Here is an 18,958-nt window from a genome sequence, read left to right on the forward strand (position 1 = left end):
TATTACAACTAATATTAAATATAAACTCCCTTATCTGGCATTTTAGGCTCTTCACAACCTGGCCTCATTTTTTCCTTTCCAGTCTTTTTATACATTATTCCCTCATCATGTTCTCTATCTATGGTTCAGCCATGCTAGCTTACTTGCTATTCTTCACAGCTCTTTATCTCTATGCCTTTGTAGCAGCTGTCCTTTAGGCCTAGAAAATTCTTTTTGTTGTTGTTGTTGTTTTTTTTAAGAGGACAATTGGGGTTAAGTGACTTGCCCAAAGTCACATGGCTAGTAAGTGTATTAAGTATCTGAGGCTGGATTTGAACTCAGGCCCTCCTGACTCCAGGGCTGGTGCTCTATTCACTGTGCTACCTAGTCTCCCCAGGCCTAGAAAATTCTTATTACTTACCTCAGCCTCTTGTAATTCCTGGTTTACTTCCAAATTCATATTAGGCACCTCATTCTGCATGAAGCCTTTCCTAATGTCCCCCTAGTTGTTAAGGCTCTCCATCTTTAAACTGCATGGTGTTAATTTTGTATATATTTTCCAAATGAACATTTATATGTATGTGAATAAATATACATTGCCTTCCCTATTAGAATATAATTCCCTGAGGGCAAAGACCCACTTTTATCTTTGTATTCTCAGGTTTTGGCACAGTGCCTTGAACATAGCAGGCTATAAATACTTGTTGATTAACTGATTAACGAATCAGATTCAAGATTACATGACATGTTAGTGGACAAGGGTGATTCTTAAACCTGGATCATGAAACTAAATATCCTCATGAAAACTGAATAATTCAATAATTTTGATGAATAGTAAGACATCTGAATGATCACACTGATTTATATTATGTTAGCCTGTTTGCCAGTTAACCAAATTTAGCCAAATTTTCCCTCATTACCTTTCAATCACTGATCCAGTAAGACAGGAAATTAAACACAAGTGGATTTTCTTTCACCTCTGTATTTGGCCTGTTTTCTTTTATCATTTTGGCTTTCACTAAGTAACAAACAAAACGAACGGATTTTTTCTTATTGATGCTCTCTTTCTTCCTTCTTTATTTGCCATGGTTTTGTTTAGAATTACATTTCACCTTAAGGTTTGTTTTGATTGTTGTTAAAATCCCTATACTTGAGGCTTGAAACAGTTCTCAGGCATTATCTTAGTTGGTCCTTCCAACAGTTTTGGGAAATGGGCTTTCATTTGTCTTAGAACAGACTGTGATTTCTTTGATGTAGGGAATTCCCAGTGAGAAGATTTCCCATAGTAATACAGATCAGTACTTGCTCTGAAATTTAGAGTTTTATATAGTTCCCTGGCCTGTAGGGAGCCCAAGTATCTTACCCTGGGTTATATAACCAATGCATGTCAGAGAAAGGACCCAGGTTATCCTGATTCCAGCATTCTTTGCACTATATCACATTGCATTTTCAATTTGAAATAACAGAATTGCACTTGGATCCTAGTCAGATAGACTATGGCATCCCCAAGGACAAGAGCTAAAGGAAATAGGTTGGCCCATCTGGACTTGAAGCAAATTGGAACTTAAAAAGTCAAACATTAGGGCGTCTAGGTGGTGCAGTGAATAAAGCATCAGCCCCAGAGTCAGGAGGAGCTGAGTTCAAATAAGCCCTCAGATACTTAATACTTGGGCAAGTTACTTAACCCCAATTGCCCCTCCAAAAAGCAAAAAATAAAAAAGTCAAACATGTATTAAATCATGTCAGGTTGGTTACTGTGACTAACCCAAATATCTTCACTTTTCCCACATCTATATAGTTTGAATATTTCTAAAATTTCTCACATTATAGGAAATTAAATGTTACACTCTTCAATGGCTAAAAAATATAATGAATGATTTTAATAAATTAGCATGAAGGAAAGATTACACCACAAAATGTGGTCAAGGTTGGTTTTCCAAATGTACAATTTGAAAAGAAAAAAACTTCAGAATTGTTAAGGTGGTGGAACACTAATATTTAGCCAACATGTAGAGTCGTCTATTTTAGAATGTTCTAACCAGGGCGATAAGGCCTTGAAACGTAAAAGATCCTTCTCCTTTGGTCATAAGATGATTAGGCTGTTAATTAATCCTGGAAGGGCTTATCTATTAGCAGTGCTCTACAAGTCATGAGTGTAGGATCCAGAGTAGTTAGGTAAATGTACTGGATAACTCAGCCTAGAAAAATGGGACTGCTTAGTGAATCAACCACAATGAATGCGTAGTTGGGGCCAATCATGCAAACATACATTGCTTCAATTCATTTGGATATTTGCAATCATATAATGGAGTGCAAAGAATTTAATTATGAATAAATTTTGTATTCACTTGTAATCAGTGTCATGATGTCATCTGGTATTGATACTTTTACATATCTGATAATTTGCCAGTTCTAGGCATACCATAGGGGATAATGGGTTTCAGGAACTAGTTAAAGTCAGCACTAATAATCAGAATAATTATGATAGCTTGCATTTACTTGTTGTTTTAATAAGGTTTAAATAATATTTTGCATAAATTATTTCATGTGATCCTCATAACTCTGTGAGGTAGCTATTACTATCCATTTTGCAGATAAAGAAACTGAAACTTGGGTCATGATTTACCCATTGTTTTACAGCAAAATAAAAGATTCCACCCTAAACCAACAAAGTAGAACATTAAAATCTATTTTTGGAGTGAGGAAGGTAGGGTAATTGGGGTTAAGTGACTTGCCCCAAGGTCACAATGATGAAGGATAGCTCCCAATAGGTTCAGCAGGAACTCTGATCTTATCTAAGACAAGAAAATCTGCAAGAATTCAAGGTCTCAGGCTTAATTGGAGTGAGAGTTGTAGAAGTTTATTTTTAGCTTCTACAGAAGCAGGCAAGAGTCCTTAGGGGACCTGCAAGTGAGAGGGGTACAGGCTTTTACTTTTAAAGGGTAGGGCTGCCATTGTCAGGGCTGACCAGATGGATCGAAGGGACCTCAGTGCATAGATAAAAGTTAGGGCTGACTGAGAAGAACTTGTGACTTCAGTGCATAGATAGTTTAACTTGGAGATGAGATTTGGGCCAGACCGGAGGATACATGGGGAGATTGAGCTAGGACAAAGGAGGCACAAGTTGTTGCCTAGGCAGAGTGTGGATAGGGGGAAGGGGCAGAGTTTGAGGCTGGGAAAGGGAAACGTGATTTTACAGACTGGTTTTACAAATTGATGTTACAAAGTTTTACAGACGGATGTTATTACAAATTGATTTAGACACCAGGTATCCCATCAACAGAGCTAGTAAGTGTTAAGTGTCTGAGGTCAGATTTGAACTCAGGTCCTCCTGACTCCAGGGCCAGTACTCTATTCACTACGCCACCCTGAACATTAAGATCTATAAAGTAGGTAGAATAAGAACTAACACAAGCACATATGACTTTGTCCCATGGCTTGACTGACATCTCCATGCTAAACCTTCAGGTCCTTTGGAGATACAATACCCTCATTGTATCACCAGGATTCTGTTGTCATGATTCATTTCTCCCTTCAGAGTAAGGGCCAGGACTCTGGGGTTGACTTACCCTTGTATGATTGAAACCGAGAATGACACTATTGCCTGGAACACTTCCTTTCTTCCCATTGTACCAGTGGCTAAGACTCTGCTCTGGAGCAATGTTTCCTCTTGGTTCCTTCCTCACCATGCCACCATTATTCTGACAGTCCTATAGGCCATATCCTCCACTGTTCTTCATCACCTCTTGTATTTTCCCTTCAATTTCAACTGAATTCAGCTTAGGTTTTAACTAGCTACAGCTATTATACAGGGTACTAAGGGAAATAGGTTCAAATATCTGGAAATTTTGTATAATTAAGTATGGTGATAACCTCTTTGTGAATTCTGAAAATTACATATTTTATGTGGATTTAATTTTGATTTGAAGTTAATACTATAAAAATCAAAATCTTTCAGTAATATTGTTGTAACATTGTTGTTATGTCTATACCCTCTAGTGATTTAATGTTAATGTACTATTAGTAAGTGTCATTGTTGAGATAGAGACTTTTACATTTCTATTATATAAAATATTAGACATTTTAATATCTAATTTGAATGTACTAAAATTAAATAATACATTTCTTTAAGAAATAAGGCATGCTAATAGATATTTTGATTTAAAAAATTATAGAATAGTTACCTGGAATTTTATAAAACTGTGATATTAAAAAAGTTAGAATTCAGATATTTCAATTGAAATTTTCTTTCTTTCAGAATTACTTACTGTCATCTACCTTTCCAGAGTAAATGGCTCTATGTTGGAACAGAAAGAGGAAATACACACATTGTAAATATTGAATCTTTCATTCTTTCTGGATATGTTATCATGTGGAACAAAGCAATTGAACTGTAAGTTGAATTTTAATATTGTTTTATTAATACGGACATTTCTTTCTGTGCTTAGATATTTATTTTAATTATATAACAATGCATGGCTCTTTGAAACTTTTGTAGGCACCTTTTGGTTTAATCAAGGTAATAGAGGCAGCCCTCCAATAATGTAAAACTCTGATGTCTCATTGTGGTACTGAAAAGACACTGGGTTCTCAAAGGTCATTCAAGTACAAGCAAACATTCTTGAAGGTCTCACCAAGCTGGAGGGTGGGCCTTATGATGGGCTTTTGTATTTGATATCCAAGGACTGGCCTCACTAAATTCAGAGAGACTCACTACCAAATGTTTAACTTCCAGCTAATTCGTTGTTTTTAGTCATTTACAACCATTAAAGAAATACATACTAAAGGAGAACTTATGACCTCTGTTGGTGAATGATGCAATGATGAAATTACAGATCTTTTTAAGTAATAATAAACAGGTTCAGAAAAAAAATAAAATTCTGAAATTACTAAGGTAATATATATAAGTGTCTATAAAGAGAAGGTATATCAAACTAATCTCAGTTTCTTTTTTTCCATGGTTACTGATTTTAAAAATGCTCATCTCTTCACATCCCTAACTAATAGCCAACCTCTGCCTTCTCCCTATTTCCCTAGTTCTGTTGAGTGAATGACTATACTCCAGGTAACCCAAAATTGTAACACTGGAGTCATCCTTTCTCTTCATTCACATGACTGCCACTGTTGTTTTAACCCTTAGAACTTCTTGCTGCACGTTTATGATAGCATCCATGCTTCTAGTTTCCTTCTTATATGCAGGTGGTCTAATGGTGCCTTTCCTCTGTTCAAAGATAGAGGATGTCTCCTATTATTTATAGAAAAAAATGCCAACTCCTCACTCTGTCGTTTAAGGCTCTCTACAATTAGGATCATTTACTCCTCCAACTATTTTTTATATTATTCTTCATCATATGCTCACTCTGATTTCTAGCATGACTCTCCATTCATTGACAATGGCTGTTTCCTGTGCTTCAAATGCACTCAGTTCTTGTCTCTGCCTTTCAAATCCTTCTCTTTCTCAAGCTCTGGTGCCACATGAAGCTTTCTTCAATTTTTGTTAGTACCCTATCCTTCCTCAAATTATTTTATTTTGATACTTCTCTCCTGTAAGCTCCTTTGTTGGACTTGTAGTACAACCATTCTTGAAAAAAAATTTGGAATTAAGAAAATAAAAGGGCTAAAATGTCCATTCCCTTTGACCTAGAGATTCCACATACCATGAAGATATTATTGACAAAATACACAGAAATAACTATAGCAGCACTTTTTGAGGTAGCAAAGAATTGTAAACAAAGATTATACCCTTGGAAGAAATGAGTATGATGAAAGCAGAGAAGTGTAATCTTATGTGAATTGATGCTAAGTGAACTAAGCAGAGCCAGGAAAACAATAGATACAATGACTACTACAACAACAACCACAAACAATGCAAGGAGAGCGTTGTAAAGTCACATAGAATAAGCTTGACCCTAAAGAAGATAGATAAGAAAGTGAAGCCAAGATGGCAATGTAGAAGCAGGAAAACTCCATGCGCTCCCCCCATAACCACCTCAAATACCTATAAAACATGACTCTAAACAAACTTTAGGGCTATAGAACCCACAAAGTGACAGAAAGAAACAAATATTCAGCTGAAGGCAGGCCGGCAGGTGAACAGGAAGGCCCATTGCAGTGCTCTGGGAGCAGAGGCCAGCCCCATGTGAGCCTGCAGTTTTAGCCTCAGGTTGACAACAACCAGCTGCGGCTAGAGGAACTTTGGGAGAGTGGGTCACCAGAAGCTGTGGCAGTTTCCAGAATTATCAACCCATAAATGCCAAAGACAAAGTGAGAGGTCAGTGTAGACTTTGGGAACAGGAGGTCTGGGAGTACAGTCTGGCCTCTGGCCCTGGGGCGAGAAGCAGGCTCAGGTGCCGCTGTGTGGCTGCTTCAGAGCTCCTGTCTTGCAGACTGTAGGGGGACAAAGCAACCAGTCTTAGGGGTAATCACTCTTGCTTTAACCTGCTTGGATCTGGATCCCTGCATAGGGTAGAGGTCTTGGGGTATGTGACCAGGTGCCAGAGTGTGTGGAGACTTCAGAGAGGACACCCAACTAATAGCTCTAGCAGCTATAAAAACCCCAGCGATTTGAAAAAAAGCTCTCCTCTCTGGAAGCATAGATCTACTGTGGCAAAAAGCTCAAAAGTCAAGTAATTGAGTGGCAACATAAGCAAATGAGGGAAGCAGAGTAAGCACAGCAATCTGACTTTAGATTCCTATTTTGGGGGCAAAAAGGATCAAAGCATAGAACAGGAGAAAGACAACAAAGTCAGAACTCCTGTACCAAAAGCTTTCAAGAAAAATACGAACTGGTTACAGGCCATAGAGGAGCTTAAGAAGCATTTTGAAAACCAAATAAGAGAAGTGGAGGAAAAATTGGGAAGAGAAATGAGAATAATGCAAGAAAATCAGGAAATGAGAGTCAACCACTTGACTGAAGAAAATAACACCTTAAAAAATAGACTCTAACCCAAATGGCAAAAGAGGCCCAAAAAGGCAATGAAGAGAAGAATGCCTTAAAAAGCTGAATTTGCCAGATTGAAAAAGAATCTCAAAAGCTCACTGAGGAGAATCATTCCTTCAGAATTAGATTGGAGCAAATGGAAGCTAGTGACTTCATGAGAAATCAAGATACTATTAAACAGATCCAAACAAATGAAAACATAGAAGGCAATGTGAACTATCTCATTGGGAAAACCACAGACCTGGAAAATAGATCCAGGAGAGATAATTTTAAAATTATTGCACTACCTGAAAGCTATGATTAAAAAAAGAATGTAGAAATCATCCTTCAAGAAATTCTCAAGGAAAATTGCCCTGATGTTTTAGAACCAGAGGGCAAGACAGAGGTTGAAAGAATCCACTGATCACCTCCTGAAAAAGATCCTCAAAAGAAAACTCATAGGAGTATTATAGCCAGGTTCCAGAGTTCCCAAATCAAGGAGAAAATATTACAAGCAGCCAAGAAGAAACAGTTTTAATATCGTTGAAACACAGGATCTGGCAGCTTCTACATTGAAGGATCGAAGGGCTTGTAATGTGATATTCCAGAGGTCAAAGGAGCTGGGATTAAAACCAAGAATCACCTACACAGCAAAACTGAGTATCATATTTCAGGGGGAAATATGGTCATGCAGTGGAATATCAAGCATTCTTGATGAAAAAACCAGAGTTGAATAGAACATTTGACATCCAGATACAAGAAGCAAGAGAAGCATGAGAAGGTAAATAGGGAAAAGAAATCATAAGAAACTTATAAAATTGAAGTATTTACATTCCTATATGGAAAAATGATAATTGCAACTTATGAAACTTTTCTCAGTATAAGAATAGTTGAAGGGAATAGAAATGTGTATGTATATGTATACTTACATATATATGTCTATATAGGAGGGTATATGGGTATATGAATACATATGTGAGTGTGTGTATATATGTATAAAGGCATACATAGACAAAGGGCACAGGACCAATTGAATAGGAAGGGATAATACTTAAAAAGTGAAATTGAGAGGTGAGAGAGATGGAAAGAGACTGAATGGGCTAAATTATATCATATGGAAGAGGTAAGGGAAAACTGTTACAATGGAGGGGAAGAACAGGAAGGCAAAAGGGAATGGGTCAATCTTACTCTCATTGAATTTGGCTTAGGGAGGGAATGACATACACACTAAATAGGGTACCTCACCCTATGAGAGAGTTGGGGGGAAGGGAATGAGAGGGGGGATGATGGAGGAGAGGGACTTTTGAAAAGGGACAGTGTCAAAGTGTAGAACAGAATAAGATGGAGGGAAATATAGTCAGTCTTTCACTATCCACTTTCGCTATCCACTATGGAAATGTTTTGCATAGCTACACGTGTACAACCTATTTTGAATTGCCTATCTTCCCAGTAAGGGTGGGTGACAAGGGAGGAAGGGGAAAAATCTGAAATTCAAAGTTTTAAAATCAAATGTTTAAAAATTTTTTATTATTTTTTACATGCAACTGGAAAATAAGATATCCAGGCACTGGGGTATAGAGATCCATCTTGCCTTACTGGAAAGTTTGAGGGGGAATGCGGGAGGATATAGGAGAGAGCAGATTGGGGGAGGGGGTTTACAGTGGGATCATTTTGGGTAGGAAAGGGGAGAAAATTTGTAACTCAAAATCTTGTAGAAATTAATGATGTTAACCAAAAATAAGCATAAAATTCAATTTTAAAAAATAGATATATAAGAAGAGACCTCCCCCAATTCCTTTGTGAAAGTGGTACCCCCATGGGTGTAGAACCTTGAATATAATGCCAAATTTTTTTTCTCTGTATTGGGCCAATTTTACTGATTTTTTTTCATTCCTCTTTTTCTCTTTAAAAATTCTTTATTATAAGGGAGGAATGTCTAGGAGTTGGGATGGAGAGGGATACAGGAGGAAATCTAGGCCAAGTAAAAATATATACATGTATGTTAAAAAATCTATCTAAAAATACTTCCTTGAATGCAGGAACTGTTTCAGCTTTGTCTTTGTGTCTCAAGCACCTAATATTGTGCTTGCAGATAATAAGCCCTTAATAAATGTTTGTTGACTCTAATTGAATTGTATTATTAGACCTACATATCAGAGGAATGTTATAAAGCTAGCTTTATCTGGATTTTAGCAGTCTCTTGTGATGGACAAGATGAAGATATATAATAGAATTGGTAGATTTGGGACTTGTTCATTGGGGGCCAGACCTCCTCCCCCCAAAAAAGCATTGATTAATGGATCATTGTCAACCTGGATAGATTCCTCTAGTACAGCTCCCAGTCATTGACCTTGTTCTATTTAGTATTTTTAACAATGACTTAAAGATATAGATGGCATGCTTGTCAAATTTGTGGATGGCAGGAAGTTTAGAGGAATATTGGATATATTTCTCTTCCCTTAGCCACACTCTGAGAAAACCACTTAAAGCCTCCAATTTCTTCTCCTCCCACATACTTCTCAGTCCCTTGCATTCTGGTTTCCAAACTCAGCACTCAGCTAAACTACTCTCTCTAAGGTCACCAACAATCGCTTAACTGCCTAGTTAAAGACTTTCCCCTGCCATATTTCAGCTCTAACCCAATATGATCTAAGGCTTCTGGACCTTTTAAACTCACAAAGTCTCTTCCAAACTTTGATGTGTCTGGCTAGGGCTATTCATTTGCCTAATAACAGGAACGAGAAAACACAAAAGGTAATAAAAGGCAGGTAATGAAAGCTTACCTACTTTTATCCTCCTTATAGTATCTGCCATGTGATCAGAGTCACCATTATATAAGCCTGGACCAGGACTCATCTTTCCCCACCCCTCACTAGAGTCACATGATATGGGTAGTCACAACCAAGAGAATCCCAGACAAAAGTTGTCTTCTCTTTTAGTTGCTGAAATGTTCAAATTACCTGTCACTGCCATGGGTCATGGTGACAATAAAAAGACCACTCTGGCTTCATTTATATCATATTAAAATTAAATCCTTTCAGCATTAGGCCACCGCATGATTGAAAGCAGCCAGAATTCATTATTCTTCAGTGGCACAAGTCATAAGTTACTATATGTCATTGGAGCTCCTAGACATTTCCAAGAGGAATCTAGGTCTATTCAGCTCTCTATATTATCAGTTTTCACTAAAGGTAATCCCCCAGGTTCACAACCCTGGAGTCATCCTCAGTTCTTCCCTTCTGTCTATCTCTATATTTGTATGTTTGCCAGGTTGATTCTATCTCCATAATATATCTTCCACCTATCCCCTTCTTTTGTCTCATATAGCTACCAGCCTAGTTCAGGCTCTCATCACATCTGGGATTATGTAAGAGCTTCCTAATTAGATTCCTGGCTTCTAGACTCTCATTTCTTTAAATCATTCACCACATAGCTGCCTAAGTAATATTCCTTACACCACGAGTTTGTTCATTTTCCTGCCTATTTTGTGACTGAAAATTGAAGTTTGCTCCTAGGGGACAAGGGACAGTATCTCAAGCCTCTTGCACTTTCAGCCAGGTGGCTGGTCACTGGCTTTCTGCACTGGGGCCTCCTGGGCTGTTGGCTTGCCCCCTGAGCTGGGGTGGCCCTCCCCAGTTGCACCTGTTGTGGTGGGGTTTCCAGCTTTGGCACTTTGCCTGCTACACTACAGCTAGAAGCCTCACAGCTGGCCTGCTCTGCACTGGCCTGCTGAGTCAGGACAACTGGGCCAGGATTATTGTTCTGTTCTGTGGCTAAGAACCTTTTGATGCCTTGTTGGGATACTGCCTTTTGCTGGGCAGTGCTCCCCTTTTACCCAAGTGAGACAGACTTTTCCTGAAGTCCTTTCTATCTTGGGATGGAAAATTGTTTCACTCCATCCTTCTTTGAGTTCTGTCATTTCACAATTAATTTAGAGATTTGATTTAATGTGACTTTGAGAGAAACTAGGGAGAGCTCAGGTAATTTCCTGGCTTTTCTCACCATCTTGCCTCTGTCTCCCCTACACCACATTTGACGAGGTAACTGCCCAGTCAAGAACTCTAAGTGGCTTCTGTTATGTTTAGGCTAAAAATCTAAATTCCTATGTTTGACCATTTAATATCCTTCATAATCTGGCTCCACCTCCCCTTTCTAGGCTTCCTTCCTATTTTTCCCCCTTCAAGCACTTTCAACCAAACTGACTGACTTGCTGGTCCCCAGTCTTGGAACTCCATCTCTCTCTCTGTAGTACCCATGTACTTTTCTCTCTCCTCTACTCATGTTACCTCCTACAAGAAGCCTTTCTTACTCTACCCATTTGGTACTTAGGTGTTCTCTTATTCCTCAGATAATTAGATATATATTTATATGTTGCCTGTGTTCATATGTTACATCTGCCCAGATCATGCATTCCTGCTTTTCTTTTTGTTTTTGAATTATTAGCACCTGACACAGTGACACGTAGGTATTTAATAAATGATTGTTGGATTATATTTTCAGTTTGATATGACCTGGAATAGATTTCGAGAACTTAGGGTCACTTCTATATACCAGTGAAACAGTGGAGTAAGGCTTCCACAAAAGTGGAAGTTTCTCTAGTTATGACAAAAAAAATTAAGGTTTTATTATATACTATGTATGTAAAGTAATAGGAATGGTTATACAAGTCACACATGAAAATCAATCTCAATATATCATATTACATTTAATATAGCTACTTCCAGTGTGAGTACAGAGTAAACCCACTTTTAGATATGTAAAGTACCCAAAAATACATGATTCATTTGATCCTAATTGTTCACTTAACTTTGATCCATTAGAAAGAGTATGCTTGATTTGGAAAAAGAGGGAGCCATCAATATTTTAAGTTTTACTGGTGATAAGCAGTCTTTGACCTAAAATTTAAACATATAGACATACGGAGATCCTAAAATGTTTGTTATTAAGGAAGTCTAAGAGCACATCTTTTTAGTGACTATTCTAAAAAAAACAACCCAATGAATCTTTAAACTGGGAAAATATCCTCTAAATTTGAATTAACTTTCTCATAATATAAGGTGTTTGTACTGGCTATATTATTTTTGTTAATTCCATGAGTAGATGAATGTCAAGGCCAATAATATAACTTCAGGGCAAATGTCTTCTGAATAAATACTTATGATCTGATTTTTCTATTATATTAGTGATAAATTTACATACTTTTAAAAAAGCATCTTTAAAAGCAATAGGATTGGGGGGCAGAGTCAAGATGGCAGAGTAGAAGCACTACCTCTGAGCCTTTCCGGCTTCCACGATCCCCAATCAATTGTAAAAAGGGGACTCTGAACAAACTTTGGAGCTACAGAACCCACAAAATTACACAGAGAAGCTAACCTCCCACTGAGGACAGCCTGGCAGCCTGGCAGCCTGGCAGGAATTGGCCAGCGCAGTGCTCTGAGAGCCTAGCCCAGACCCCTGTGAGCCAGAGGTTTTAGCCCCAGGGAGGGCCTGACCAGCCACCTGCTGGAGAGACTCCAGATCAGCAATAGCTGTGGCCATTTCCAAAATTATCAACACATAGATGCGAAGGACAAAGTAAGAGCTCGGTGCAGTCCAGACTTTGGGACCCAGTAAGCGGGATTGTGTGGGAGACACCTGGCACAGCCAGCCAGAGCCACATGGCAGCTTCAGCTCCTGGCCTGTAGAGTGTAGGGGAACCAACCTACCAGTCTGAGGGGTAATCTCTCTTGCTTTAACCTGCTTGGATCTGGATTGCAGTCTAGGGTGGAGGTCCTGGGGTGTGTGACCAGCTTGCCAGCGCCTGTGGAGGCCTCAGCGAGGGCACCCATCTAATACCTCCGGCAGCTGAGAAAACCCCAGCGTTTGGGACGAAAGCTCCCCTGTCTGGTGGCAGAGTCCTTCTGTGGCAAAATACCCAGGGGTCAAGTGACTAAGGAGGGACATGACCAGGCAAAGGAAGCAAAGCAAACAGAAAAATCCAACATTAGACTCCTATTTTGGGGACAAAAAAGAGCAAAGCATGGAACAGGAGGAAGACAGTGAAGTCAGAACTCCTGCACCAAAAGCTTCAAAGGAAAATACCAGCTGGTTACAGGCCATAGAGGACCTTAAGAAGCAGATAAGAGAAGTGGAGGAAAAATTGGGAAGACAAATGACAACAATGCCAGAAAATTATGAAATGAGAGTCAACAGCCTGACTGAGGAAAATAACACCTTAAAAAACAGACTAACTCAATTGGCAAAATAGGCTCAAAAAGGCAATGAGGAGAAGAATGCCTTAAAAAGCTGAATTTCCCAGATGGAAAAAGAATCTCAAAAGCTCACTGAGGAGAATCATTGCTTCAGGATTAGATTGTAGCAAATAGAAGGTAACGACTTTATGAGAAATCAAGATGCTGTTAAACAGATCCAAACAAATGAAAGAATAGAAGTCAATGTGAAATATCTCATGGGAAAAACCACTGACCTGGAAAATAGATCCTGGAGAGATAATTTAAAAATTATTGGACTACCTGAAAGCCATGATCAAAGAAAGAACCTAGAAATCATCCTGCAAGAAATTCTCGAGGAAAGCTGCCCTGATGTTTTAGAATCAGAGGGCAAAATAGAGGTTGAAAGAATCCACCGATCACCTCCTGAAAAAGATCCTAAAAAGAAAACTCCTAGGAATATTATAGCCAGGTTCTTGAATTCCCAGATTAAGGAGAGAATATTACAAGCATCCAGGAAGAAACAATTTGAATATTGTGGAAACACAATCAGGATAACCCAGGATCTGGCAGCTTCTACACTGAGGGACTGAAGGGCTTGGAATATGATATTCCAGAGGTCAAAGGAGTTGGGATTAAAACCAAGAATCACCTACCCAGCAAAATTGAGTATCACGTTTCAGGGGAAAATATGGTCATTCAGTGGAATAGAGGACTTTCAAGCATTCTTGCTGAAAAAACCAGAGTTGAATAGAAAATTTGACATTCAGATACAAGAAGCAAGATAAGCATGAGAAGGTAAACAGGGAAAAGAAATCATAAGGAACTTATCGAAGTTGAACTATTAACATTCCTACATGGAAAAACAATAATTGTAACTGATGCAACTTTTTCAGTATGAAAATAGTTGAAGGGAATAGAAATATATATATAGACATATATATCTATATATGAGGGTATATGGGCCTATGAATACATATGTGAATGTGTGTATATATGTTTACAGGTATACATAGATAGAGGGCACAGGACCAATTTAACAGGAAGGGATGATACTTAAAAGGTGAAATTAAGAGGTGAGAGAGGAATATAATGAGAGGAGATGGGGAGAGACAATGGGGTAAACTATCTCATATAGAAGAGACAAGGGAAAATGGTTACAATGGAGGGGAAGAATAGGAAGGCAAAAGGGACTGAGTCAACCTTATTCCCATTGAATTTGGCTTGGGGAGGAAATGAAATACACACTAAATAGGGCATCTCATCCTCCAGGAGAATAAGGGGGAAGGGTATGAGAGTGGGGATGATGGAAGGGAGGGCAGGCTGGGGGGGTAGGGAAGTTGGAAGCACCCACTTCTGAAAAGGGACGGGATCAAAGTAGAGAATAGAACAAGTGGGAGGTGGAATAGGAGGGAGGGAAATATAGTCAGTCTTTTACAATATATCTACTATGTTTTTGTTTTGCATTTAGCCACACATATACAATGTATACTGAAATGCTTATCTTCCCAGTAAGGGTGGGTGACAAGGGGGGAAGGGAATGAATCTGGAATTCAAAGTTTTAAAATCAAATGTTTAAATATATATATATATATATATATATATATACATACATATACACACACACTATTTTACATGTAATTGGGAAATAAGATATACAGGCACTGGGGCATAGAGATCCACCATGCCCTACTGGAAAAGTTGAAAGGGGTATGGGAGAAAATATGGGAGAGAGCAGATTGGAGGAGGCGATATCCTGTGGGACTGCTATTTTGGGGTGGTGAGTAGGGGGAAAATGGGGAGAAAATTTGTAACTCAAAACCTGGCAGAAATGAATGATGTGAATCAGAAGTTAATAAAGCATTTGAGAAATGGAAAAAAATGAAAAATATAGGATTAAAGTCCTACCATGCAGTGTGGGAGGAATACTACAGTTTAGGGAGTATCATTCTTATACACCTTTGGATATGATATGAATAAAAAGGAGGAAGATATCTAGATAAATGTATCCCTTACTGCAATCCATTCCTTGCCCACTTATTTATATATTCTTCCTTTATTCTTTTCATTTATCCTTATTATTCTCTTCTATCTAGGAATTACTTAATATTACTCTCAAAGCTTATATCTTATATAGCTAGTCTCACCTGGACTTTTCCCTTAAGTATGGTGAAAAGAACTAGAATTCATAGCTATCCCAACTGTGGGGTTTGACCTGCAAATGAGAGTGGATAGAGAAATATTCAGATGAAAGTATACCTCTGACACAGATGAAAAAATGAATTTTCATTGACGCATTTTAATTTACAATCCTTATTTCTAATGCTGCCTCCAGTTGACTCCCATTATCTATATAGCCTAGGATGTCACAGAAATATGTCGCTTGGTCTTTTTCCTATCTTTTAGCTAGAATTTTAATGTCTAATTGACATACATCAAAGCTTTCTTTACTTGACATGGCCAGAGTGGGCATAGTTTTTTTTAACGTGATCATTCTTCATTTTTAACAACTGATCAGGGGTCATCCAGAATGGGTACCCAAAAAAAGTCCATAGATCCCTTTCTCTTATTCCAAATCCTTAACTATATATCGGTGGGGCAATTGATTTCTCTTGCTCTTTACTATTGTTATTCCACTCAGGGTCCCCTCTGTATTGGAGCTCTGTCTTACTAAATTATGAGTAACAACAGGCTGTAAATACTGTGTAAGGAACAAAAGCTGACAAAACTAGGGCGAGGCTTGTTGTATCTAGTAGGTATATAAAGTCAGAGTAAGGCTGTGTTAAAACTAGGTAGAAAAGGTGGAAGAAAGGCCTGCTAAAAGAACCAGTATAAGATCAAAAGTCTAGTTAATAGACAAGAACAGGATAAATACTGTAGGTCCTGTAGGATAAATACTGTGGGACAGTAGGTCCCATTTCTAGTAAGAATTTAAGAGATGTGTAAAAGTTGAAAGTGCAAGGAAAATAATATTATTTATTTATAAAGGGATTTAAGGTTTGCAAAATTCTTTTCATATATTATTTCATTTTGTCCTCACAAAAACTCAGTGTGGTGATTACTATTATTATCTCCATTTTAGAGATGAGGAAACAGAGGCTTAGAGAGGTTCTAAGTGACTTGCCCATAGTTACACACAGCTGGTGTCTGAAGTGGGATTTAAACTCAGGTCTTCCTGAAACCTAGTCTAGTATTTTATTCGCTGTGCCGCCTCACTGCCTGAAAAGCAAGTAAGAGAACAGATTAAAAGTGGCATTAATATAATTACTGCTTTAATCAGGAAGTATTCGTGTGCTTCCTATCAGGGAATGTCCAATCCCAAGTTTATTTAGGATATTTAGGTGGAAGGACCTGACTGGTATGGTAAGTGAAGGGGCAGGGAGATTAGAGGACTCTGAAGCAAAAAGATTCTGGTTCCCCTCTTAGGAATTTAAACCTCTACAGTTTGTATACTTGATAAGTATTCTCCTGATCTAGCAGTTTTGGTTTGGATATTCAACATTTATGCCTGAGTTTTTAGTAGAACATTTAAGAAACTTGAAGTTAAAATTCCCACCTTACTTGATCCACAGAGTAATGTGTGTATCATACATACATATACACACACACTACATATATGTTTATAATGTGTATATATGTGTATGTGTGTGTATGTCAATCAGCTGGGAAAACTAAAGTCAAGCACAAGCAGCTTTCCAGGGGGCTGCTGCTGTGAACAGCTTTCAAGGTTCTGATTACATAGTGTTCCAAGTTAGCTTGCCAATGCAAGGGGCAGGGAGATCTTCAAATTCCCAATACCATTACAAAGACTCAACAAAGACATAACTTCTGAGAGTTAAAAACCTTGAAGTATACTTTTAAGAGCCAACTTCAAAGTTTCTGAGAACTTCTGGAAGTACCTGCAAAATTGTTTGATTCAGATAGGACCACAAGTTTTTCCTCAATGTAAATAATATTTCCCTGTTGATTATATATATATATATATATATATACTGAGCTGTATCTTTATCCTTCTCCAAAATTCTGTTCAAATATTACCTTCTTAATGAAGCTAAATTCATCATTGTAACAATCATGGTAACATCTCTTGACCTACCCACATGTGTAGTGACTATGAGAAGTCTGTTACTAGTCATTTACTTATCCTTTAGGTTCTATTTTTGGTGTTTGCTCTTATGTGTTCATAAATATCCACTTTCTTCACCAAAATCTAAGCTTCCTCAGGGCACAAACTTGTCTTCCATTTCCTTTTATTTCCCACGCTATCCATTTCAATGTTCAGTACACAGTGGGTACACAATAAATGTCATAGACTAACAAATTATTGATGCACCAATCTTATAATTAGCCATTACACTGTGAGCATGTTTCTGAAATTATATGCAAACTGTCCGGGCAAGTTGACAGCATTCCTTTCTCTTTCCTAGGCAATTTCTGTCAACTGGTTTGTTTTTAGTTTTCATTTTCAGATAGCATTTTCTTTCTAGAGACCTTATTTTTGCCAGTATTTTATATTTTCATTTTTTTAAAAAAAAAAGCTTTTTCTGTCTACCAGACAATTATATTTTCCCAAACAAATTATTTAGCATAGTGGATAGAATCAGGAAGATTCTGTTTCAGACGTGTCTGACACAATGTGACCATGGATAAGTCATGTAACTCCTCAGAACCTTAGTTTCTTGTCTTTAAAATAGAGATAATTATACCCACAGTACCTACCCCACAGCGTTTCTTTGAAGTTTGGATCAAATTGGAAACCCCATGGGGTATTTATTATATGTTTACATGTTCACAAATAATTACAATTAAACAATTTGAAGGCATGATACATAATTTTAATCAGAAGTGAGTGCCAAATTTATAAAATGGGAGCACAGCCGTATTTAGAAAGGCCTTTTGCATAGTTTTTCATCTCTGAATTGTTCTATGGCTTCTCTTCTCAGTTTTGAAAATCATTTTTGCCATTTAAATCTTCCTTCCCGTGTGAAATCTGAGTTTTCAAACTGACTGGCACATTTCCCTAAAATTCTCTGATTACCACTCATTTAGTTGCACTAAATGAATATTCAATCTTTTCAAAGATATTTGTCATGTTGCTTTAAAATTCCTTAAATATTTCCAGAATTCTTTCTGATGTTGCTATGCTGACATATTCATACCCTTAGCTCATTTATAAAGAGAAAATGTTCTTACTCATTATTTTTCCCTGGAGTGTGGCTGATTGGCCATGACACTAGTTTCACTAATGCATGGTGCTCATAAAACCAATGTCATTGGTTTGATCATTATGGGCAATATAACTTTATTTTGTTTCATAATCACACACTGAACCCTAAATCTGACCTTAGGCTATTTCCTAAATGTCAATCGCAGAGTTGGAAGGGACCTAAAAGGCCACCAAATCCAAAGCATACTCATCAAGAATTCCCTGATTCACTGAAAAGCAATCATCAGCCTCTACTTGAAGACCTCCAGGGAGTAAGAGACCACCACCTCTCAAGGAAACCGCTCTAATGGCTGGGCAGCTTTTCTTTGCAATGAGTCTAAATCTGCTGCTCTGCTACCCTTGCAGATGGAAAGCATTTTGAAGAGGACATAGTACTAGAGGTGGAGTCAGGAAAGGTTGGGTTTCAAATTCTGCTTCTGACACTATCATCTTTGTGACCATGGACAAAATATGAAACTCTATTTTATTATCTGTAAATGAGGATGATAATGCCTTTTACTATCTACCTATTATGGTTGTTTTGAATGAGATAATGTACATAAAGCTCTTTGTAAATATAACCTATGACTTATTTATTGCCAGATCTCTGAGGTCACATGGATAGGATTTAAATATGAAGCCTTC

At 37.8% G+C, this 18,958-nt stretch overlaps 1 protein-coding gene across 2 annotated transcripts in view; it reads left to right on the top strand.

Annotated features, from left to right (window-relative positions):
* The window catches only part of STXBP5L (syntaxin binding protein 5L), a 423,473-nt gene that overhangs the window by 160,597 nt on the left and 243,918 nt on the right, over positions 1-18,958 (top strand). For both annotated transcript variants that reach the window (XM_069070001.1, XM_069070002.1), the window contains one exon: positions 4,238-4,372. In XM_069070001.1, coding sequence (XP_068926102.1) covers positions 4,238-4,372 — 135 coding nt within the window. The remainder of the gene's footprint in view (positions 1-4,237; positions 4,373-18,958) is intronic.

Source organism: Petaurus breviceps, unplaced genomic scaffold, assembly GCF_028583685.1.
Source record: "Petaurus breviceps papuanus isolate PSGF00001 unplaced genomic scaffold, PetGlider_PUasm1.0 90792, whole genome shotgun sequence".
Lineage (NCBI taxonomy): Eukaryota > Metazoa > Chordata > Mammalia > Diprotodontia > Petauridae > Petaurus > Petaurus breviceps.